Source organism: Anarhichas minor, unplaced genomic scaffold (assembly GCF_050575085.1).
Source record: "Anarhichas minor isolate MPS153535 unplaced genomic scaffold, ASM5057508v1 ptg000024l, whole genome shotgun sequence".
Lineage (NCBI taxonomy): Eukaryota > Metazoa > Chordata > Actinopteri > Perciformes > Anarhichadidae > Anarhichas > Anarhichas minor.
Window position 1 is genome coordinate 6,080,193 of NW_027466470.1, and position 25,290 is coordinate 6,105,482.

Genomic DNA, 25,290 nt, shown 5'->3' on the forward strand with positions numbered 1-25,290 from the left:
GTGGGCTATATTGAAGGCCCACTATAGGTTAGTCTGATTTCAAAAGTATAGTCCATACCATAAACATGTTTTGCTATTATCAGATTAAAGTATGTATTGTATCTGGTGAGTATGATATGACTTGACATTTTTTTTATTTTTATGGAATTAACAATAACATTTTGCACAATTTAGGTTGATACTGGTTATAGATGAACATACAAGTGGCCTTGTCTACCTCACCTTCTGGACTCTGGAGAAGTAAAGTACGATGATCTTTCAATATGCTAATTAATATATTAATAACAATTAATAGCTATACTCAATGAAAAAAAATGCATTGCCTTAAAGTGAAGAAAAAAAAAATCCATTCACTGATACCAGCTGGTGGCCTTTGACACACTCATGCTGCTGCTGTTGCTTCTCTGTGGGCTGGATCTCATTTAATCATGAGTATTTGAATTAATGTCAGCTGTCATCAGCTCAAAGAGCTGTAATGTTACCACCATAAATCCAAAGTGTAGTAAACAATGTATGAGTGGATGCATTATTTATGCAAGAGAATATTCAGATATTTTGTTCCACAAAATCAACTAAAACATTGATATTTGTGTGTGTTTTGGCTACTTGTCTGTGTACACTAAATTAGGACAGGTACGTTAGTTAAAATTATTGTTAGAATTGAAAAAAAAAACGTTTATTAGACACTTTACAAATATCTGTCTGTATCTATCTGTCTGGGCTTGCATGTTGCAGATGCGCATGCGCGCCGTGGACACGGACTCGTGCTTGTTTTCCCAAGCGTCGCGTCTTCGGGCTTTGTCGTTCACCTCCGTAGCTAGTTGTTGCTCGTCTGAGGTCTGAACGATGATTGACAATAATGGCGACGCGTTTATTCTGAGTTGACTCCAGGGGAACGTTCTCTGGTTGACAAAGGGAACGTCTCGGGTGGATTTTCAGCTCGACGGACATAAAACAATAAGAATAAGGACTAACATTTACCTCAACGGAAAAGAACTTGCTAGCCAGGAGAGGTTTATCCTGCTAGCATTGCTACAGCTAGCAACTCGGCTCGCTAGCTTGCTAAGTTGAAGAGGTGGCATTATTGTGTATGGAGTGGAGGAGAGAGAGCTTGCTGGGTACTCAGATCTGGCTAAGCTAGCAATGTGGCTACTTAATAGGCTGTTGGGCTAAACGTTTATTAGTTTCTCATTCTCCAAGTCAACGCCGATGAGGCACTGGCTTACAGTTACCGTTAGCTTGTGGAGGATAGTTTTCTAGGAGGCTCCAACAGCCTCCTTTAGGGAGCTAGCAGGCTAGCTTTGTGGATTGTTCGTCTCCTTTCCTGTTCGGACTTGCTCGCACTTGGGATTTTGGAAACTGTCCACCGGCTTTCAAACTTGTAATATTGCACACAAAAAAATGACTACCGGCAGGAATAACCGAGCGATGATGGAAGGAGTCGGAGCCAGAGTGGTCCGCGGACCCGACTGGAAGTGGGGGAAGCAGGATGGTGGAGAGGGACATGTTGGCACCGTGAGGAGTTTTGAAAGTCCAGAGGAGGTGGTGGTTGTCTGGGATAACGGGACGGCTGCTAACTACCGCTGTTCTGGAGCGTACGACGTGAGGATATTAGACAGTGCTCCAACAGGTAACTTTACAGCACTTTCAGACTGATGTACGACAAGTGTCTCTCGATGCCTCAGAGTTATGCTCCACATAAAATAGACTTTATAGATATAGATCATAGCTTCATGGTCTGTATTTTGAGGCTTCGGTGGGTGCAGGAATGAGATCGATAACAAGCTGTTGCTGTAATTAATGTATTACTTCACGGTAGTAAGGCTAAGCTCTTTGGGTTGTTGAAGAAACTTTTAGTGTAAACAATTCTCGGAAGCATTTTTCTCTGTGTTGAAGGCAGACAATGTCTGCTTGACTTCCCCGATCTATTTATATCTATATATATAGATATATATAGATATATATTTAAAAATAAGTATTTAAATACATCCTGTCTGAACAGATGTGGCTATGTCACAGATAGCACCAGTCAAGATATGCAAATAAGCTAAGATATATATATATATATATATATATATATATATACACAGGATATGCACGTTCAGAGTCAAGAATATTAGATTTTTTATTACACCTTTTAGATGAAAACATTTCCAACATTATATAAAAGTATATCAGTAGGATGTAGACATAAAAATACTATTTTAGTCGTGGTTGACTTTTTAGAATTTCTGTTTTCGAGAGAAAACTGTAATACCGACATCCAGTTTGTAATACTGCAAATATATAAATATTGCAATACTTTCATCAGTGGGCCACAGGCTCGATCACCATTGTGTTTCCTCCTTTGGCGATGTTGACATTTATGTACATGAAAATCTTGATATTGCCACTTTAGATACAACTTCACCATGTTTTTGGCTTTATGTCTCCGTACTTGTCATAGTATTAAATGCCAACGTAGTTACAATTTTCCGCATGTATCCCATTGACTGGCTCCATATATATCACCACCTGATGATGCAGTCACGTGATAAGGAGCAGAAGAGGTTTTTGGTGGTTCTTAACAGGATCCTTAAAGATCAACCACATCTTGAAAAAGATGTGATTTAAACTCTTAACTCCAAAATTAGTCAAGCTGTTCCCACGTTAACAGGTGTGCGATATAGCCCTCCTGAAAGGTAATGTGGACTAGGAATATGTGGAATAAGTTTCACTGTGTGCACAGTTATGTCAAATCATAGAGTTCAGATTGCATATGGAATACTTATTTTTGCACGGTTAGTATAAATAGATGTTATTCCAGTTGTATTTTTAATCACATGCAATGTCCTACACAATTAAACCCCATTTTTTTTGTTTCAAATGTTGATTAATTCTGCCCCTCCTCAGGCATCAAGCATGACGGAACCATGTGTGACACCTGCCGTCAACAGCCCATCATCGGCATTCGCTGGAAATGTGCTGAGTGCACCAATTACGACCTTTGCACAACCTGTTACCATGGAGACAAGCATCACCTGAGACACCGCTTCTATCGGATCACCACCCCGGGCAGCGAGAGGTGAGCTTAGCCCAAACATTAGCCGGTGTTGTGCTCTCACTTTAGACCCACCCGTTGTATACGATGGACACGCGGTTAGCCAGGTAATCCACGCCACTTCATTGTGGATTGGTGGCCCCGCCCCTATTCGTCTGGCCTTGTGTTGCATTAAGTGTGTGTGTGTGTGACATTTGAGAGGTCTTTTGTGCAGACAGGATCTATCTCTATGCTCCCAGCCTTCAGTTGCCAGGCAACAACTCAGCCTTGTTTTAAGATCCAGTCATACCTTTTTGTAAAAGAATCACATTAATGCAACATAGAATTTATTTGAGTAGATTTCCCAGATTTTTTTTTTCTCTTGTGTTTATGTCTTCAGAAGGCTGCATGCTCATGAAATATAGTACAGATTTATTGAAAAAGTCTGTTTTCGCAGCTGACTTTCGAGCTTTGTAATTGCATATAATGAACAGAGATAATGAAAACTCTTCACTACATCATGTAAGACGGCTTCCTGTTAAGTACGAAGGACTTAAAAGTATGTAATAACTGTCTCATAAGTTACCAATCATATAATAATATAAAGAGTAACACTAGACGTGTACAGGCCAGTCCCAGCAGGGTGCTACAGACGTCCCTTGTGCTTAATATTGTTTTATTTATCACTATTGTCACTCAAAATGGTGTCGCCACAGTGGGAGCCCTATTGCTCTGTCTCAGTGTTCATGTGTAAAACTATCATTTATATGAACTCCGCACTTTGTATGACAATAAATGCATTTTAGTGAGAAGTTGTTGTGCTGTGAAGACAGTGGTGGGTTTACTGTCAAGCCTCCCCAGGAAGTGTTGACATTGTCAGCAAGACATTAGATAACATTGTTGCTATTGACTAACTAAAAGTTGACCTAAAAAATGATGTTAAATTAGTTTTAGATCTTAGTCAGGACAATGGAAGTTGGCGCAGAAGCTGTTACAATTTGGGCAAACTTTGAATGAATGCATGTGCAGACAAGAAGGCAGCGTTCCTTTCCTTTAAAGTTGCTCCACACACAAACAATCAAATCAGTTCAAAGTGATGTGGTTTAAAGACTTTAAATGTATTATTTGGACCTGATTGTGCGTAAGCACACTCATTAAATTCCACAACTTGCATTTGATTGTGTTATTGCAAAGACTACTCAGTACTGTGATGACGCTTCATCCATTTCAGGCCTATTTCAGCCAAATACCATCATTGACTAAATGAACACATGGCCCAACAGCTGGCAGCCTTTTCAACCGAGCACGACTTCATTTCCCCCGAGACAGACGTTGCATAAAGCACAATGGGTGCTGGAGGTCTCCCCAGCGTAGTGGGGGTGTTTAGTTACACCGCATTAGATTCTGTCACTAACTGCCGGAGAGGGAGTGGTTAGAGGCCACGAGCGGTCTGCACTGGTTAGACCCACACCGTCCAGCTCTCCAGCTACCACCACGGCTCACACTTGTTTGATGCTTTGCGCTCAGCTATTAATCGTTATTACCTCTTCATTGGTTCGGGCTCGTTTAGACTTTTTTTAACGCTGGCTTTTCATTTGCATTTGCACTGCCATGATTGTTGGGTTTGGCTGAGAACGGAAAGAATTGTCAGTGATGTGTAAATGCCGTGTCATTACAAAGATTATTGTTATTCGTAATGTTACAAGTTACAACACGACCCCTGCCACTCGCGCAGCGTGTTCCCTGAATCGAAAGTATACCTAAAGGCAATAGAAAAGAGCTCGCCACAATAAAACAATTTGTGTCTGATGTTTCAAAGACTTGAAAAGATCAGTGCTGATGTGTTGCTTGCAACTCTTGACAAATATTTCTGGTTTGATTTGTTTTGCTATCGTCAAACATCCGTTGCTCAGTGGACTGCATGGTTGGTTCAGCAGATTAGATGCTGTTAAGGCCACTCACTGTAAGATCTTGATCTGTAGCCATGTCCCATTTGCTGAAAGTAATTCACACCATGACTCCGGAGCAGTAGGCACACAGAGAAGGGCAGTTAAGGACACGAGGTATCAGACGGGAGGCATCGCCACTGCGATGCATATTTGCTAGTAATTCGGAAAAATACCTGTCAATTGATCCATGGAAACAGAGCCTCTGTAAACACCTGCTGTAGAGTATTCTGACAGTGTTGAGAGTGCTGAACCCAAATGGAAATCTTTGTCTTTGTTTTTGAGTAGAGTTCTTTTGGAGTCACGTCGAAAGTCAAAGAAAATCACAGCCAGAGGGATCTTCACCGGTGGCCGGGTCGTGAGAGGAGTGGACTGGCAGTGGGAAGACCAAGATGGAGGCAACGGAAGGAGAGGAAAGGTAATGATAATGATAATGAACTTTATTTATATTGTATCCTTAAAAACAGAGTTTATAAAGTGCTTTGACAGACAAAGCAAGGCATTAAAACAACAGAAAGCTCAACAGTGAGGCCCAACAAAGCGAGAGAAACTAAAGTAAACGTTAAACCCTGATACAACAGTACAGTGGATGAAACAGTAAAACCAATCGATACGATAAGAACAAACTAAGGAATAAAATAATAATAACAAAAATAAAAGACAGCGATAAAGCAGTAAAAAGACAGAATCACATCAAAGCCAGTCAGTAAAAATGGGTTTTAAGAAGTGATTTAAGAGAGATTAGCGATTCTGCGAGCCTTATCTCCTCCGCCAGCTCGTTCCAGAGCCGATGGGCCCTGATGGCAAAAGCACGGTCACCTTTAGTTTTGAGTCTCGACTTTGGAGCAGCCAGAAGGGCCCCACCCGAGGATCTAAAGCTGCAAGGCTCCACATTTCTGCCAGACGTGCTTTAAAAGTTATCAGTAAAATCGTAAAAAGAATTGTAAAACAAACAGTGACAGGGAGAATGGATAGAAGCCAGGACCGGGGGGGGGATGTGATGTTGTCTGTTTAAACCGGTGAGAAGTCGAGCTTCTGCATTCTGGACTAGTAAGTCTTGAGAAGATAAAAGCATGAATGGCTTGTTCCAGGTCAGCGTGTGAGTGGATTGGTTTGAATCTGTGAGACCGTTCTAATTTGAAGGAAGCAGGACTGGACAACTCAAAAAAATAAAAATAAAACGAACTAAGTGCAGCATCTTTTAAGACGGTTGAATAAAATTGTCTACTGTGTCAAAAGCTGCACTTGGGTCTAAAATAATTCAAATAGGTTCGGTTCCAGCCAAGAAAGTAGAGCCTGTAACTCCAAATTTGCCCATTTTCTTTCTCCACAAGCCAGTGACCTGTAAATACAATACAGAGCTGAGATCAGTGAGCACTGAGGCCAATAAGACAAGTACTCCTGTAAGTCTGGCAGTCAGTTATAAACTGGGGCCAGTGCTGGAAAGATGTTTCTGGCTTTACTATTCCTCATATAGTGAAAGGCATGTGATCTTTATCACTCTGCCACTTGTTTTTACATCACCTGAGAGCTTCTCTGGGCTCCAGACGCTGACAGTTTTCAGTGGACAAGGCACAAAAATAAAAATAAGGCCGAGAGTGAGAATTGTCTTCTATAAATCCCTTTTTCACAAGTGAGGTATAAAAGTTCATACATCTTTCTATTCCTTGCTGAATGAACATGACTACTAAATGATTCAGTTTCAAAAAACGTAGGCAAACTCGGCTTTTTGTTTTTAATTCAAAGCTGCACAGTTAAGTGGATAATAAATCCCAGGTGGTAAAGCAGACTTAGTACGTCTGACAGAGGCCATGACGACCACATGTGTGCCACCGAGCGGAGCATGAACGCCAATTAAGGGCGGCATAGAAGGATCCTTTGCCTTAAACGACCGTAGAAAGGAAAAAACAAGCTTGCATCTCAGGATGTGATTCGATTTGAAATGTGCGGGAGCCTCAACCAAAACAGGAAGGGCTCTGCCTGACTCGACGTGTTTTGTAGCATGAACATGTTGCAGCCAGGCGAGAACACAGCCCAGTGCTCTGGTGTCTCGTTAAGCGTTGTTCATACTCGCGCTTGGCAGCGTAGCGCGAGCCTCCGCAGATTGCGCGCGAGCTCCCGAGCTCCCGAGCATGCACGGAGGTGTTTACACGGAGGTGTATACACACAATACGCTGTTTGTTACATTATTTTCCAAAAACCGGCAGAGGGCGTACAAACAAAATGAAGTGTGAAGAATCAAAAAGACAACAAGTGTGACCCATAGACTGTGGGTGTAAGCGGCAAGAAGCCATAAACTAACCTCCACAATACAGAGGAGGGATTGTAATAATCTGTAAACTCATATCTCATATTCATGGGCTACTTTAATTCCTTTGTTCAAGCCCTGTAAAAAAAAAAAAAGTATTAAATGCATTATAAAGGTTGAATATCCTGTAAACATTTTGATTTGGCAGGTAAAATATATACTTAAATGTAGATTTTTAAGACGTCCTGTTTCTTTATAGGGGAAAAGTAACAATTCTGCTTCTTCCTTAAGTGAACACTTAAGTTAGTTCAACTTTAGCAGCTACAGCCAAAAATCCAGATTTATCCAGAAACTCATGTCGACAAGAAGTTGACTTGTGCACAATGTGTTGGAAAAATATCATAATGTAAGAGTACATTTGCATAGAAATGATGATGGGAACGAGTAGAATGCGCCATCGAAAACATTTACGCCTTTGTTTAATTCTGCGGATTGCTCTTTATGTTTCCTGAGGCTATAAACAGACCTCCTTCCTGCAGGTTAGTCCAGACTCAGACCCATTATTACAAAGCAATACTATGTCTGATGTCCAGCCCAGTCTATTTAGATTTATACTGTAAAGTGCTTGTCTTTTGACTCTGGTCCAGGCCCCGGAGTATTCCATTTAAGAGCCCCTGCAGGCGATTTAAGACTTAATTTTGCTGTGTTATTTAATGGCATATCTCATTACTGTTTTATGATGCTGTAAGCAATATGCTCTCCAGAAAACTGCTACTGCATGTCCTGCAGCTTAGATGATGAATATTACTTCTCCAGGCCAGTTCATCAATTACCCTGAAAGTAATTTAACTATTTGGTTTCTGTGTTTCCTTAAAGGCACAGCTTCTGATCAAATAATTAATTTACTCCAGTGCAGCTCTTCTCTTGACACTTTTTCGATATGATGAAAGTTGTCTCGTGTGAAAATCCCCAACCCTCTCTTCCAAATTTGAATAGATTTTTCTGTCCCCCATTCATAGCTCATTGCTTATTTATGCCAATAACATGTCATTTTCTTTTGCTTACTGAGCCTTATTATTTTTTGTAGCCAAAAGCCGCGAGCCGGTCCTGAATACATAAGTCGGGTACAGCATTAGTCATAATGTAATACAACAAGTACTAACTCAAGAAGAGCCTGGTGACAATGTAGTGACGGATGTGCATGTTGAGTCTTTATTCAGGGTCTTCATTTATTTTCAAAATGCATGCACAGCTTGAGGGAGAACCATGTGTTTGTTAACTCATTAATGGTCCAACCCACCGTGAATAGAAGAGGTTTAATGACGTCATTTCATAACTTTTAGGTTTTCTGTGATGATAGAAGCCTTTTGTTAAGTATCTCCTGAAAGTTTTTTCACTTTTATTTCACTTTTTTGTTTCCAAGCCGAAAATTTCTATGGCAATAAGAATGCTTACTGACTGTCGGTATATTTCAAATATCTACGTTGGCATGATGATGAAGAGAAAATGCTTTTCGTGCTGACCTCAGCATACTACGACCACAGTGTGGATCCAGCCCTTGAATGCATATGGATGGAAACATACTGTTCATGGATCGTGATGTTTAGGACCTTCTTGAATTCATCAAAGATGATGCAGCTAACCTTATTGGGATACCTAGACTCTTAGAGGAAATAGCAACTGCATTTAATTCCCTTTAAATAGGGTAGACAAGTCTTCCCAACTGATGAAAAAAATAAGACAAAAGTTTAGTATTTCTTGTAAGATTGCAATGCAGTTGAAATAAAATTAAATCTAATTGCGACCCCAAGAATCAAAGCCTAATCGAATGTGTTCTTGATGTATCCCACTCCTAGTATTTCTGAGTATTTAGGGAATTAACCTTCCCTTGAATTTGAAGCTCTGTGGCTGTGTGTGTATAGATTTACTGCACCAGCATCCGACAACTCTTAGTGTCCTCTGTAACCATGTTGGGAAAGCAGTGGTACAACTTAATTCAAACTCTGTGATGTGTTCGCACCCGGAGCGACACGGCAAATCGGTACCCAGTGCATGGCCAGAAGACGCTGGACCCTTCAACTAGAGTTCGACTTGTGTGAGCAGACATATTGTCTCCTGGGTTGCTGTTCTGTAGTTCAACCTTCACTCTGCCCTTTAGTTTGAAAAGATGATTTCCCTTCAGGGATCAATAAAGTGTCATATTCACCATCATGATGAGGTTTCAAGATGAAAAACACCTGCTTGAAAGCTCCCATTAAGAAAATGATCCCCTTCTGGTCGATATTGTATTTTTACACACAGTATGCCGACACTTTATTTTCCAATTACACCCCAGCCAATAATTTATCCCAAAATTAGGAGTAAAACTCAATGAGCCCTTATTTGTCTTTCTCATCTTAACCCCTCCTCCTCCTCTTCCTCATCTTCCTCCTCCACAGGTGACAGAGATCCAGGACTGGAGTGCAGCCAGCCCTCACAGCGCTGCCTACGTACTGTGGGACAATGGGGCCAAGAACCTGTACAGAGTGGGCTTTGAGGGAATGGTGAGCAAACTTCCAGCCTGACCCTATCGCTCAGTCACTCACACACCCACACACACACACACACACACACAGAGCCTCACAAAAGATCAGCTGTCAGGTGGCTTTTGTGTTTGACCGCTGGGCCGGGGGGCTCTTTCTTTTGCTGCCAGGCCTTTGTGAGAGCCACGCAGCCGGCATGAGTAAGGCACAATTGTACAGGCAGCTGGAAGGGGAAGGTATCTACATGATAAAGGCAAGCTGTTCTCTCTGCTTTTTAGGGGGAGAGAGTGAACATGGAGGTCAACTTTAGAAGGAGGGTGGGGGGGGGGTTGCTGCAGGCGCAGCTACACACGCGTCTCAAATGAGAAGCCTCTTCCTCATTGGTGGAGACTGCCCTTTCCTTTTTACGAAAGAGGCCAATCGGGTGTCTCAGTTGCATAACAGATTTGTCCTTTGTCATTTTAATAGGCTGATAGGGAAGTAGGTGGCATCTGCCTCTGGATTAAGTAAATGGACTCGACCCCCCCATCTTGACTGTTTTATTTTCGCTTAGTTTTTTTTATGGGAAATGATCAAATCCTGCTAAAAAATACTACAAAGTTCCGGCACATTTGCTTATGTGAAGTACCTCTCCCTGTTAATGAATGTCTGGTTTGTGCTCAGAGCATCGTGAGATCCAAAGTGTCTCGCTGGCTGGATGCAGTAGGATAGACTGGAGTTATTCATTTGTCTGGACTTGTTCTACTCAGGACTTTAGTGTTCATTCCGCTCAGAGGAATGTTTGCTCTGCCTCACAATCATCTCTGCCCTCTAACTCTGCCACAGTGGCTGCGCATCTGAGTCATCACAAATGATGCGATGCCTTCTCTCTGTAGCAATGTAGTGTTTCGTCGTCCTGCCTTACCCTCAGGGCACTGATATTGTTGGTATTCTAGGCAACTACACTCACACTACAGCATGAAGTGAGTAAATTCTCTGTGCCATCATTCACGGTCCTCCTGCCCCTCCTCTAATGTAATTACCTCAGGTAATTATCTAATCCCTTCCCTTTTCTCTCTCAGTCGGATCTGAAATGTGTCCAGGATGCCAAAGGAGGCTCTTTTTACAGAGACCACTGTCCCGTTTTAGGTAAGTGAGCCTCTGATCCGTGTCCGCCGTCATTATTGCACCAATTCTCTCTCACCTATCGTTCTGGTGCAGTGAATTCAAGGGCATTAGGGGAGGTTTCACTTGTAGTTTGCGCTGTTTGGCCACTAGATGGCAGCGCTGCACAGTCACCTGGCTGCCAAAGCCACGTACAGGCTCAGGTCATGCAGTGAGAGGTTTGATAGTATTATTATCCACAAATAGCCACACTGAGTACTTGTAGTAATGCCTTGCCTCTGTTTTGTTGTTACCAATTTGCTGCCACATATGTGGTTAAAAATTTACGATATCGATAGAGCTAACGTTACCTTAATCTCCCAGGTGAGCAGAATGGCAACAGAAATCCTGGCGGCCTCCAGATCGGAGACCTGGTCAACATTGACTTAGACCTCGAGATTGTTCAGTCCCTCCAACACGGCCACGGTGGGTGGACCGACGGCATGTTTGAGACGCTCACCACCACCGGCACAGTGTGTGGCATCGATGAGGATCACGACATCGTCGTCCAGTACCCCAGTGGGAACAGGTGAGTCCCTAGAGATGGACCAGCTCAGATTTATCGGATGAAACCGCGTCTCATCACCACAGCGTCTCATAAATTCAGTTTTATATAACCTCTTTCACCTCATCTCAGGCAAATGCCACCAAACGCTGAAGTACATCTTCATTACAAGATTAAATTATGGTTTGTAACACTTGAGAGAAGAGCCTCTCTAAAAGTTAGTGGTCAATTTGTTGTAAAATATAATTAAAAAGTGGATCTTCTTATCACCTTAAATGTCAACTTCAGTCCGCTTCAAGTATTCATGAAAACTCATAACTCAGTCAGTCATTGATCATTTAAACAAAGGTTTTCTATTTATTTGACATTTTCTCATTACTTAATCGTAGCTGGCGAAACCCCAAATATTCCATGCGACTGCTCCGAATCTACTCTTGTTCAGGTATCATATTTTATGAGTTGTGAGTAAATAAGTTGTTTAATGCCTTCATTTCCGTATCCTCAGGTGGACGTTTAACCCCGCCGTGCTGACAAAGGCCAACGCAGTGCGCAGCGGCGACGCAGCAGCCGGGGCCGAGGGAGGCACCTCCCAGTTCGTAGTGGGAGACCTGGTCCAGATCTGCTACGACATCGACCGCATCAAACTGCTCCAAAGAGGCCACGGAGAGTGGGCCGAGGCAATGCTACCTGTAAGAGTGCTAACGAGTTTATGTAGAGTGTAGCATGATACTATCCACCGGACTGTGAAGTTGTGTGAGTGACGGAAGATCTTCAAATCTAAAGTACACTTCAGTGGATAGTGTCATTAAAACAGAAAATATGTGTTATGTTTGATATTTGCACCAGACATTTTTGTGATTGTTTAAATCATTGCATTAATTCATTACGAGCACACAATTTATATGCAAACAGCTTCTATAAATTAGGCTGAATCAATCTAGCTCTGTGTAATATTTCTGCTGTTTCCCCTGCAAATCACTCCGCGTCTGTGTTGCTGCCAATTTGTTTGTTTTGATCCTTTTTGGTCTCGACACAACTCTATTCTTCCCTTATTATGAAGTTTGTTCATCGCTGCCCAGCACGCCTGAGGTTATGTATCGCCAGTCTACTTCAATATGCCACTTGTCCCTGCCGAACTGTCCCCCCCCCCCCCCTTCAGCATCTAATGAGCCTTAAAACCCAGAGACGGGTTGTAGCTTTGATCAGTAGCCACGGCGGTTTGTCGCCCGCTGCTGCTTCTGTCGCAGCAGCAGCTCCCCCCGTTATTGATGGCATCCTCCAGGACGGCCCCAGACCCGCCTCGACACACTCAAAGTGCCTCTTTCTCATACAGCCGAGATCCAGACGATATGATTCAAAATTGGAAAGCATTTTGCTCCGTCCTCTTTGTATCGGCTGTATAGATGAATAATAGTCTAGCCAGTAGCGGGGTCTCGTTCTTTTATATCCATCTTGTTTCTTGTGCAAGTAAATGTCCTCTGAATAATGAGAACACATCTTAAATCTGTAATATTTCGTTTTTTTCTGTCAGGTTTTTATTTTTGTTACTGCTCCGAGTGGGACAATTGCTTTGTTGAGCTGGCATTTATTTTTTTTTTTCCTTTGTTCTTCCCCGCACTCGTCCTACCAATCTTACAGGCTCCTACACAGAACATAGCCCATAGACAACAGCCCTCCACGTACTAATGAGTTTTGTCGCAACATTTACCAACAGACCCTCGGCAAGGTGGGCCGTGTGCAGCAGATCTACTCTGACAGCGACCTGAAGGTCGAGGTTTGTGGAACTTCCTGGACGTACAATCCCGCCGCTGTCACCAAGATTGCCCCCTCTGGCTCCGCTGTCACCAACGCCTCTGGAGGTATGTGTGAACAAGCACTCCTGGCGTGGAGAGAGTGTCATTGTGGTTCTTTGTCCTCACTGCCGCCTGTTCTCTGACACCTTAACACGCAGTCACTTTCTGCTCTTTTCCCTCCGTTTGGCCAGAGCGTCTGTCTCAGCTGCTGAAGAAACTGTTTGAGACACAAGAGTCCGGAGACATCAATGAGGAGCTGGTCAAGGCAGCAGCCAATGGTGACCTGGCCAAAGTGGAGGACATCCTGAAGAGACCTGATGTGGATGTAAGTGCTCAACACACGGTATTTTGGTATGAGCTGCTGCTGGACTTCTAGATATTAGATAGTCATTTTGCCGTTGAATATCTACAAGAGATCTGAGTCCATTGATGATTGTAGCTGGAATATCCCTAGCTAAGCTCTGCTCTGCTCTCAGTATATCGAGGAGGCTGAGTCTCTCCTCGGGAAGGGCTCTGAGATCCTCCCACTCCTGCACCTCTCTCAATCTGAAAAGCATTAAGGCTGGGCCCAGAGGAGGCACCGAGGAGCATTGGTGTGCACTGCAGCACAGACACGATTCCCTCTTTAAATCGAGCTGAGATCTACAAACCCTGCTACAGGCTACAGGCCAGGGAAAACATCCTTTTTGCCACAGGACAGAAGCCCGTGCCCGGTGTAGGTTATGAGAACTGGTTACGTCAAGTCTGCAACACTGTCCTCACTCAGAGAGCAAGAGCGAGTGAATGTGTGTGTGTGTGTGTGTGTGTGTGTGTGTGTGTGTGTGTGTGTGTGTGTGTGTGTGTCAGTTGTAAAGGCTGGCCAGATGCCCTACTGCCTTTCAGTGGAATTATTTGCTTAAAGCTGAGCACACTGAGCTCGGCCAAGTGATCCGCCTGCCAGGACAAGAGACGTCTCGAGACTCCCAAAGGAGTCCACATTAATATTTATGGTCTTGAGTTTTTGCAGTGCTGCAGTTGCTGATGAAACATGCACACACACACAGCCGTGCATGCGCAGCCGCTGACACTAACCCTTAAACACGCCCTCACCGAGCTCTTAGCCCCTCAGGTGAACGGCTAATGCAGCAGATGCGTATCGAAACATGACACATGACATCGACACACACCCATATTCTCACTCTCGATGTGTTGACAGGTGAACGGCCAGTGTGCTGGACACACTGCTATGCAGGCAGCCAGTCAGAATGGTCACGTGGACGTCCTAAAGCTGCTGCTGAAACACAGCGTGGACCTGGAAGCTGAGGTTCGTATAGTTAAACGCATTCCTCGTCTCGCATCCATTTCATTATCACAAAATACATCTTAGGCTAAGTAAGTGCTTTTCACTGAGTCATTATGCTGGTGTGTCATTCAGGACAAAGATGGAGACCGGGCAGTGCACCACGCATCCTTTGGCGATGAGGGCTCTGTCATTGAGGTACTGCAGAGGGGCGGTGCTGACTTGAATGCCAGGAACAAGCGAAGGCAGACTCCTTTACACATAGCGGTCAACAAGGGACACCTGCAGGTGGTCAAAACCCTGCTGGACTTTGGCTGCCACCCCAGCCTTCAGGTATCTATCACTGCGAATTATTTACGTGTAAAAAAAATAAATGCTCTGTGAGAGTAGAGAGGTCGTTTACGGCAGGGTGTGAATCACAGATGAGTACGAGAGGAGAAAGTTACACGAGGTTTCCCCTTTTTAGGATTCCGAGGGGGACACGCCGCTGCACGATGCCATAAGCAAGAAGAGAGATGACATGCTGTCTGTGCTGCTGGAGGCTGGTGCTGATGTCACCATCACCAACAATAATGGCTTCAATGCCTTGCATCACGCGGCCCTTCGAGGAAACCCCAGGTATGAGACACTGTCCTGCTCTCCCGCTTGCTGTCGCACCTGTTTGGGGTCTACGAGGGACCAGGGCATGTTTGGGTGGAATCTGTGGAGACGGGATCCTCAGGATCGCAATAGTCTCACCTTAAACACCTTACATATTTCTAAATGTCCACACACTGATTCTTTCTGGACTGATTCAGCATTGAAGCACAAGACTCCAGAACTGGAAAAGAGATTTCACAGTGCGTTTAAAAAATATCAATTGAGAAATCAGATTGTTGGCACCTTGAGACGTTTTTGCCCTAATAGTGAATTAGCACCAGACCAGTGTTTGATTGTATGCGTGACAGTCATAACACAAATATCTTCAGTGCTAAAATTGTAATTATTTAGACTTGATTATTGAATAATAACTCAACTGATAGATAATTGTTCTCAATATTCAGCCCAACTGAAACAACTTTAGCTCAAGAAAAAATACATTTTAGAGCATTTTCAAATATTAGTCAAAACTACAACCACTACACTTCCTGTTTTGAGGCCGTGGCAGAATCACTAATCTGTTACTACTAACCCGTTACCCGGAATGAAAGACGTGGGCTCACCACCTACAGGTCTAAACTAGGAGACAGACTCGGTCGGGTCATTGACATAAACGAGTAGAAAACTTCATCATCAAAAGTGTGTAAAAGCATAGCACTTCAGAATCTCATTGATTTCACAAATTTTAAGATACATTTTCAGTCCTGGATTATTATTGCACTATTGAATGTGTTCCAAGGAAAATATGCAAAACCTATAGATCAAAGTTCCAGTATTTTCCAAACATGTTTTGTAATACACTACTGCAGTCTTGTGTGATGCTTCCCCTTAAAATTCTCCAAAAGTCTTCAACGTTAGTAGTAAATCTAAAATAAATCAAATGGATATTTGGATATAAATAAATGTTTAAAGTTCTTCCACAGATTCCTTGAAAGCATCTGTCTTTCATTGAATTGTTTTTTATTAGTGTAGTTAATAGCCCTTGAAGTTCATTTGTTGTTTCTTTTTTGCTGTTGTGCCGGTCCGTCTCCGTGTGTTGTGAGCAGAGGCCGGCCTGAAGCGGCAGCCGTTCGCCTTGTCCTTGGCCGTAGCTATTTCTGGCTGGAGGACGTTACCGCTCCACTCTTTGGCTACTTCATTCTTGTCTCTCAATGAGCGTATTAAAGATGGTTCAGTGAGACGGCTGCCTGTATCAGGTTGTTCATCCGGGGTCTCTTAAACTGATGGACATTGACGTTACAGGGTCGGCGTTATAGAACGGAGCGGCCTTCACGTCTGCTTCACACGCTGAGCGCTTTTCCGTGTGTACGTGTATGGTTGCGCATGAGCTTGGTTATCCCGGGCTAAATGTCATTCCCCTTCACTGGCATTCATTCGTTTTGGCATGAGGACAAGTAGGATTGAGGTCAGAGGGCTGTGCCACAAGCCTGGCCAGACCCAGCCTTCCACCTCTGGCACACTAAAGCCGGGGCCTGGTTCCTGTGTGGTACACTGACCAACTGATTCGACATGAAGAGTAACGATATGAAAACACAAAGCATTGCCTATCAAGGAAAATCCGCTGTCAGTGGTGTTAATCTCCAGTGACATTTATTGGCAAATACATTTAATTAACATACGGATTGTGAGGAAAGGACTTATTTTCTCTGACAAGCAAATGATTAAAATGATGGTTGTAATAACAATAATTTGGAACAAATTAAATAACACTTTTAGGGGAAAGACGGGGATCACAGACAGAAACGGTTCCAACCAGACAGACATAAAGACAAAGTATGAACAGCAACAAAAGTATAAAAATACAGTAAATATAAATACTTAAAATAATAAATGTTTTTTATATTTCTTTACTTATTTTATTTTTGATTTATTTTATGAAAGATGCAGAACTAGCTTGCCCGACCGATCTCCTACAGCAGGTCGGTCCAGAGCTGATGATCCTTGAAATTATTTAATTAATTAAATGTAATTATATAGATTAGAGTCTGATTCATCCACATGTTCATTTTATTTTTTAATCATACCCACTAATTGACAAAAGAATCACACACACGACACACAAAATTGGCCATGTGGTCCGAAATCCCATCCCGACTTTGTAGTCCGTGTGTGAAACGATGTTACAAGACCACTGTGTTGTCTTTTATTACAGCTTTTAAACTTTAATGAATGATAGTAAACTCATTTAGGAAAGGTCACAGACTGGCAGAGTGTAAACACACTTGCTTGCATTATAAATATTAAAATGCAATGGGCGTGTAATGTGTACATGTAAACCAGCATTCGGTGTAAAGCAGCAGAAAGCCGGTCCGCTGCAGCACGCATTGATTTAGCGGCGAAAAAAAAGTGCTGGAGTAGCAGTATTCTCTGTATCAGGGCTGCTGTTGTGTTGTGTGTGCGCGTTCCTTTTCTTCCGTCCACGCTCTGTCCCCTCGCCTTCAGAGAAACGAAGATGTATGTCGCCTTCTCCAGTCTGCCCATTTACTTTTATTTCACGCTCGAGCACCTGCAATATCGGGAAGACAGTCCACAAGTCCTAAAGCCCTCGGAAAGCTCTCCCTAGGTTGAAATGAAAGTACCTTGTCTGCTGTGTTTTTAGTGGAGAGGCAGTTGTTTCGATTGAGTGCTTGGAGGAATTCCTACCACCGAATCATATTTCAAAAAAAGTGCCTTTGACAACTGTCATGAGAAAGTGCTTGGAGTTGGGAGTTGATCGGAAGCCCCTTGGACGAAGGGTGTTATATGAAGCCCCCTCCAGTTTACGATCGATGCTATTAATGCTCCCTGATAGTAGGTCCGCGCTCCCGCCTCGTGTTTAGATTGAGCACCGGCAAAGAATGTCCTGGCACACGCGTCTTAAACAAGTCTAATCTATCGTTTTTCATCAAAACTAATACAACTCATGTAAAACGGGGGGGAAAAATTGCTTCCAACTTGTGTTCTATATGTTATCTACATCAAATGCTGGCTTCAGAGAGTGCGTCAGAGGCCCCTGTGTGTGTGTGTGTGTGTGTGTGTGTGTGTGTGTGTGTGTGTGTGCGTTTGTGTGCCTGGGTATTTTAAGATCGCGGGTTTGTCTTCCAGCGGTGGAAAGAAGATTGAGGAAGATGTATAGGAAGAACCCTGTGGGTGACGGATGAATCTTTCAACTTGGACTCCCAAATACAGAGAGAAATCAAGCCGACCAACAGGGGTGCGGCAGGAACCGGGGAGTTTTACTATATTTCACCTCGTTCATTACTCACACACACACACACACACACACATACCACTACAGAGTGTGAAGGCATTTCGTCATAAATTAGACCTAGTTGTTAAGTTTTACAGTTGCTACTAAATTGAAAGTGCTGGTATAACTGGTAGTAACGCGTTGAGGAAAGGATTTTCTCGGACATCCACATTATGTTTTCCCCCCGTTGTGTTTACCGCAGCCCGAGCCTGCGAGGGGAGCCTGGCTCGTATCTGTGTCTTCCCCCTCGGGCTGCTGGGAGCCAGTAGCTGCTACAATACTGTAAACAATACGATTAATAGCCCATGACTCATAAACGGGCTCCAAACAAGCCCTGCAGCGGCGGTCTGTGCCCTTTTACGTGTCACCTCCTTGTAATATTTGCCCTCCTCCCTCTCTCATATGGTGCTCAGCTTCTTTTTTTTAATATGGCATCATACAGGCAAAACCCACATGGTAATCAAGGGCTCTGCCATTAATCACACCGCGCTCCAAAATGCAGTGTTCCCAACATAATGTCGGTGCTAATAGGCGGCAGTATTGTAACGGACATCTCAATTAGATAGAAAACGTGTTGTGGAATGGGACAAATGTTTGCACTTCTAGAGACTTGCTGCTTTATTCACATGCGCTTCATGGCTGCCAATGATTGAATCAGGAGTTTCTCGCCCTCTCTCTTGCTCATTTCAGACTAGGCTAATCAAGTCAGACTATACTGTAATTGAGTAAGCTAGTGCCTCTTACGGTACGCCAAATATATTTCATGGTTATTGGTTCAATGGAAAACACTTTAAATTCATAAGAAATGGAGAATACTGCGCTCTTTTTCCCATTAATTCAATACATATTTTTGGTTATGCTATATCCACAACCTCAAATCAGTTTGTATAATGAGACCAATTGGATAAATTACAGAGTTTAGAACGATTGTCAAGCAAATAATTCGTGTTTTTTGTGGTTCTGTGGTGTTGAGCACCAAATTGGGAAGGAGGGTGGTCAGGAGACGCAGCGTGAAGGGAGTTTGGTTTGATCTGCAGGAACAGCGAGTGTTTGAGAGCAGCCGGCCCCTGTGATTTGTTGAGCTCCTGTCCTCTAGAGCATCTGGCCCTCGTCTACCCCGGCCTGTCCGACACCAGTGCAGGAGGTACCAGGGGCTGGAGGCCGAGGAGTTTGAATCTGTGCAATGTGCAGTCTCTTAACAACTATATTTTGCAATTGACTGTTAGCATCCAGTGACAGTCAGTTTAGGAGGTGTCTTAGCAGGACAGCCGTGCAGACATGCGAGCGCTGTGGTTCTGAAATAGCGCACGCTGCACATCCACCACCCCCCCCCCCCCCCCCCCCCCCCTGCTATTTTTGAAACAGCCATTGATGGTGTGGTCCGAATATCAATCCGGTTGGAGGCAGAGAGTCAGGAAAGTGGACCATACCAAAAGTTTGGAAGCTGGGATTGGTTTTATTTATTAGTCAGAAATGACACATTGAACAGTACAGTTTTGAACAGTGCAGATGTTGTTGGTCGAGGTCGTCATTAGGAAGTGGCCCGCTGCCGTGACAGTGATTGTGTCGAAGGAGCTCCTGTAGTCATCAAAGCATAGCTACAGCTGGTTGAAGGGGACCAAATCCATTCAAGAGGTGATTTGGTTCCATTTTACCAGCTTTAGCAAAGCATTGTGGAATCACTGTTTCAGAGACGGGACTTGCTGTGAAGTGAACTGTCACAGAGGCTCTGCTGCAGTACAGTTTAATCCGAAAAGAGCCAGAGACACACAGAGCAGAGAAGGGCCATGTTGCATTTCAACGTGTTATTAAAAAGCCGAGATGTGGCCCATCACACCATGTGTCCACCCACTGGTTGAAACGGACGATGTCTCTCTCTGCTTTTTTAATCCCGCCCGTTCACCTTCACCCACCCTGTGTGACACACATTACATTTAGCACACTACAATAACACACAGGTACAGTTGATCAACCTTACCTAACTTTCTCTTCTGCTGCCTCCCGGGCAGTCTATTTATCCTCCTTGCTATCTTTTTTTTAAAGTTTTATGTTTGCCCCCCCTCCCAGTGAGCGAGAGAAATTGTTCCCTGAGAAAAGGATAATAATAATCTGTGGCAGTGCACTTGAGTCAAATGTCCCGGAGTCGTGAAGCAATTACAGGGTCTGACAGATGGGCCCTGCTGCAAACACGCCGCCTCTGCGGTCACCGAGACGGCCCGACAGACAAATGCAGAGGCATGAGCACACACACACAAGCTCGCTCGCTCTCGCTCCTACAGCAGCACTCTGGGGTGTCGAGTCACAACATTAATTTAAAGCAGTCATTTAAGTCCTAGAGACTGATTTGTAGTGTGGAGGGTGCTGTTTGAACAGTGACTGAGGGCAGATTATTTCATTTCTCTTTCAGGGCTCAACAGAAGTACAGTAATGCAACATTTTTCCGCTAAAAATCTATCCCAGTGCTAATGCAGGAAACAATCGCAGTGGCACCCACATAAAGATCTTTGATTATGTTTTTGTGTGCCTAAAGCACACGGTTAGTTGTCGTCGATCATAAGCTCAATAAACCATCAAACATTTCACATACTTTCATTATCATTACTGGTATAAATGTTCCTTTGACACTATTTTGCAAGCGGAATATGAAGCATAGGTCAGCTGTTATAATTATTGACTTTTCTGCCAAGGCACGGAGACGGTTCTCCGAGTGGCCAATGACAGCTGAGGGATATACGGCCCTGCTTGTAGACAGGATGGAGGTCAGTGTAGGGCCAGCTTGATACGGCACACCAGAGGCAGGTCTATTTGTAACATACACATGCACATTCATGCTCGCTCACTTGCACACACGCTCAGAGTCAGGTGGCCAGGCCGCTCACCTCGTCTAAGGGCCATAACAGGGCAAAAGCCGGGGGGACGACAGGCACTCAGCATTTGATAATGTCAGCATCTGCTGTGTTTGTCACTCAGACAGCAGCTCGGTGCTATTGAGGGAGCAACATGCAATGCGAGCCATGGACTCCTGCTTCTTGACAGAGAAGAGGTCTAAACAGAACATCATGCAGAGGGGTCCAAAAAAATACAGCTTCCTTATGACGCTCTCCTAAATTATAAATAAATCAGAAATTTGATCCAACTTCGTCAGAGGAAAAAGAAAAGAACACCAGAAAGGGATTTATAGACTTGAAACTATTTTGTCATTATGACTTAAGTATGTTTTTAACCATCGTCGTTAAACTCAGGTGAAAGGAATGCAGATTGAGTTGGGACCGGTCGTGTCACCCCCGCTTAGAGATTTCTTCCATTGAAGGGGAATGGAGTAAGTGAGCCTTACACTCGGCATATCAATTAGTTCAGAATGAAGTGTCTTGTATTTCATTAGAATAAAGCTGTCGTACTAGAGGGGCATACGCACACCTTTTCATTGCTCCACTGCGGGAGAAAAATATTCCAGCCTTCTGCATCCAAACAACATTGTAATTGAGGAAAATAAATCTAGTTTTTATGAAGAAGCAATTTATGTACGCAGGTATACCTCGAATAGTTGCGGATAATAAGAATCTTATTTGTTACATGTTTTTTTCTATTTATTATTTCTTTAATTTAGGTGCTCAAGCTAGAGCCAAAGTGGAACAAATGACCTCTAGTAGAGCAGTGTGTCTCCATTAACGGGGTTTAAAGAGAAGTAAACCTGGGCTAAAACTGGTACCGGGATCGTCTGTGATCACAGGCCAGCGAGGGGGTCAGAATAGGTGAAATATATATGAATAGCTCTCCACCCCCCCCCCACCCCCCCTCTCGCCTCATTTCTCCCCGCGCCTCTGTCCATATTCTGTTGCCTTTTATTTGTTTGAAGCGGTCAACAATTGGAATCAGCTGACGGGCCACAGTCGACTCTGATCCTGCATTGTCACTTTTTGATGGTCTAATCTGACTGCCATGCAGCCCGGCAAAGCATTTGGCAAGCGTAGCAAACGTGAACAATGAGAGCAGGAATCAGAGGGGAGGGGGGGTGCGGATAAGGGCAGCGGCATAAAGGGAGGGCCGTCGCAGTTAAACACACAAATATTGTTAACACGGAAAAGCCATATGATACATAGTATAGAGCCAGTTTGTGGCAGCAGCAACCTCGCTCCCTCAGTCCCCCATTCTGCCTCCTCAGCAACTATTTCCTGCTCTTTCAGTTGCATGTTTTAAACAAAAAAAAGGCCAGCAACTGTGGCAGAGTTTTGGTCCAATTCACCTTTGAGCCATGTGGGAGCACTGGGAAAGATTATGGTATTACTGGTCAGGAGCAGCTCTGACATACCTCTCACGGCCTGCTGAAGTTGGCTCTAAGTTGCAGCTGGCAGAATTTCAAGGGCTGTAATGCAGTAAAATCGGTCCGATAATGAAAGGAGGCCCTGTTCGTGTGACGATGTCACAAGGCCGCTGTTTGCCCATAGTAGGTGTGAGTGGCAAGTAGCGCCTTAAACGCACTCTGCTGACAGAGCAATCTCAAAACACGACCGCTATCACATTGTGCTAACTAACGTAATTGTCCAATGAGTTGATGGCAGATCTTGGATGAGAGGTTTTTATTGGCCAAGTCAGCCAGTTTTAGAAAGCAGTAAGTTCCCTACAGTGAATGTTGCTGCAGTGAGACTGCCCAGAGACAGTATAGCTAATGTATGAGCCTTCCCACTCACATTCATTCTCTCTCTTCTCCCCCCTCTCTCTCTCTCTGCCCCCCCTCTCTCTTTCTCTATACATTTTCTTTTTTCCTCTCACACCATGATCACAGTCCTATTAACAATCTGCAAAGCACAAACACATCCTCAGACACTGCTGTCCTGCATCATTTTCCCAGAACGAGGACAAGCACCTCACCAAGAATACATACTTCTTTACATTCCATAGCTGTCATATGTTCATATGGGTACATAAAGAAGTATGTACACCAAGGAGGTAATCTTAGGTATGAAAATGTCTCACCTTTCGCCAAGGTCAGGAAGTTACCAGCAGCAACATTCTCTCTCTCTCCCAAGTATGGTAGTCTGCACCGTAAGGTGACTTTGAGTGTAAATGCAGCTCAACACTCGAGGCTTTCCTTTGGTTGCCATGTAAGGCTGAGCAGCCGGTCCCCCCGCCCCTGAACATAACAGAAGTTTTGCAGTCCATACCATAGTCGACTCACCCGGGTGACCCCCGCTGTCCTCCAGACAACTGGGAGAAACCAGGAGGATCAGGGGGAGGAATACAGCTCCCCCCCTTTTTTTTTTTTTTTACTGCAGTTTGAAGGTGGTCTGGTTCTCTTTCCAGGAAAAAAATGTTGAGGAGGTAGATTAAGGAGTTGGACAAAAGCGGCAGCAGAGACGAGAAGAGTTTTTTCTCCTTGGCAGAAAGTCCGTGGTGTAAGGTGCCGCTGTGCGCGCCTTGTCTTGTAGGGTGATCATCACGCTCTGGACTGTGTGTCCCGGGAGCAGGGGTGCACCTATAAGCTGACACACTAAAACAGTTTCACTTCTCTCCTCCCACTTCTCTTTCAGTCTGCCTCCCTCACCGCCACCTCGTTCTCCTGTTTTACCCCCCCCCCCCCCCTTCTATATCCCACCTCTCACTTTTACCAATATGTAGCTCTCGCTTGTCTCTCTTGTGTCAGCAACGTCCCCAGAGGCGAGCCGGAGCGCCTGCTGATGTTTGAAAACGGGAGTGATCCAAGTGGAACAGGAAGCTATTGTGAGCAGGATTTGGGCTTTAGGTGCAGAGGCAGGCCATAGGTCACATGAAGGCGTTAATGCCCACTCAGCACTTGTGGATTGGTCCTGGCTATACCACCACCACCACTACCCCTCTCTTTCTCTCTCTCTGTACCTTGTTCTCTCTCTCCCCACACATGGATCACTGTTTTAATGGTAATCTTTTCTCACTTCCCTTTTTTCTCTGAGCAACCCTCACCTGTCTGTGCAGAGGGGGGGGGTGGAACAGATCAATAACCATTTGCATGGCGGTGAGAATTGTTCAGCGAGTCTCTAATGAATCTTTGCCCCAGACCAACACATTCCACAAGTCAACAATGCCTCCAACCATGCTGAGCTAGCCAGCCGGCCGCGTGCCGAGGCGACGGGTGTAAAACAAAAAAAAATGGATTCAGGAAGACCAGCTTCAATTTGAGTTTCGAGACTTGGTGGCAGAGAAACGGAATAAACGGGGGGGAAAAAATTGCTGCAGTGTTTTTTGCAGCGGAAGGCTTTGGAATAGCAATGAGGGGAGGTTGAACTGGAGGTGACAGTTGGTGGATGAGCCCTGGTCCTAAAGGTGTGACGTCCTGTTTAGGAAATGTCACAGCCACCCGATAGGGTGAGCAAATAGCAGAGAGAGAGGGGGGCTGAAATTCCTTCCGACACTCAGCGGGATGAAGGTTGGAGGAACGTGTGGTGCCTGTTCTGGTTTGGGCGATAGCACTGCAGCACTGTGTGCCCTGCATGCCCTGCCTAGCCTACAGCAAGCCGTTACAGAGAGAGAGAGAAGAAGAAACTTGGCTACTACCCTAAGTGCTGTGGGTTCAGCTGGTGACACACATCTACTCAGCCAACCATTGCTGCCCAATACCCCACCCCCACCCCACCCCCATCTGTGTTAAAACACTTCTCACAGCTGTGTGCCGTCAATCTCCTCCCCCCCCCCCCCCCCCGTTCAGCACTCCTGACCTGTCCGCTGTTCATTATTCTGATGCTTCGTCATCCCTCCGGTCGCCACGTTCCATCCCTCTGCCCCAATCAGCCAACCTTGGACCTAAAAGTGTGACGTGTCCTCAAACTTACCTCCCATCAATTTTAGAATGGCAGTGCACCCCCGCCCACCCCAGCCCCTCAGTTAAATTGAAGAGCGGTCTGGTAAGACCACCAAAAAGACAAAAAAAGAACACATTAAAAAGTCCCAGTATTTATAGTATCCTTAGTCATGGTGGCAAAAAAACCCATCTTGG

The 25,290-nt window shown here is 44.3% G+C and overlaps 1 protein-coding gene across 9 annotated transcripts in view; it reads left to right on the forward strand.

The window, feature by feature from the left end:
• The first annotated feature begins 799 nt into the window (after window positions 1–799).
• Window positions 800–25,290, forward strand: part of mib1 (MIB E3 ubiquitin protein ligase 1) — a 49,322-nt gene continuing 24,831 nt past the window's right edge. For 7 of the 9 annotated variants that reach the window (XM_076098129.1, XM_076098132.1, XM_076098133.1 and 4 more), the window contains exons 1-12: window positions 800–1,630; window positions 2,893–3,064; window positions 5,254–5,383; window positions 9,652–9,756; window positions 10,797–10,863; window positions 11,203–11,407; window positions 11,889–12,072; window positions 13,098–13,242; window positions 13,368–13,501; window positions 14,372–14,479; window positions 14,591–14,788; window positions 14,922–15,073. In XM_076098129.1, the coding sequence (XP_075954244.1) occupies window positions 1,402–1,630; window positions 2,893–3,064; window positions 5,254–5,383; window positions 9,652–9,756; window positions 10,797–10,863; window positions 11,203–11,407; window positions 11,889–12,072; window positions 13,098–13,242; window positions 13,368–13,501; window positions 14,372–14,479; window positions 14,591–14,788; window positions 14,922–15,073 (1,829 nt within the window). In that variant the 5' untranslated portion in view covers window positions 800–1,401. The remainder of the gene's footprint in view (window positions 1,631–2,892; window positions 3,065–5,253; window positions 5,384–9,651; window positions 9,757–10,796; window positions 10,864–11,202; window positions 11,408–11,888; window positions 12,073–13,097; window positions 13,243–13,367; window positions 13,502–14,371; window positions 14,480–14,590; window positions 14,789–14,921; window positions 15,074–25,290) is intronic. The other 2 variants (XM_076098131.1, XM_076098138.1) reach the window with 1 other exon arrangement.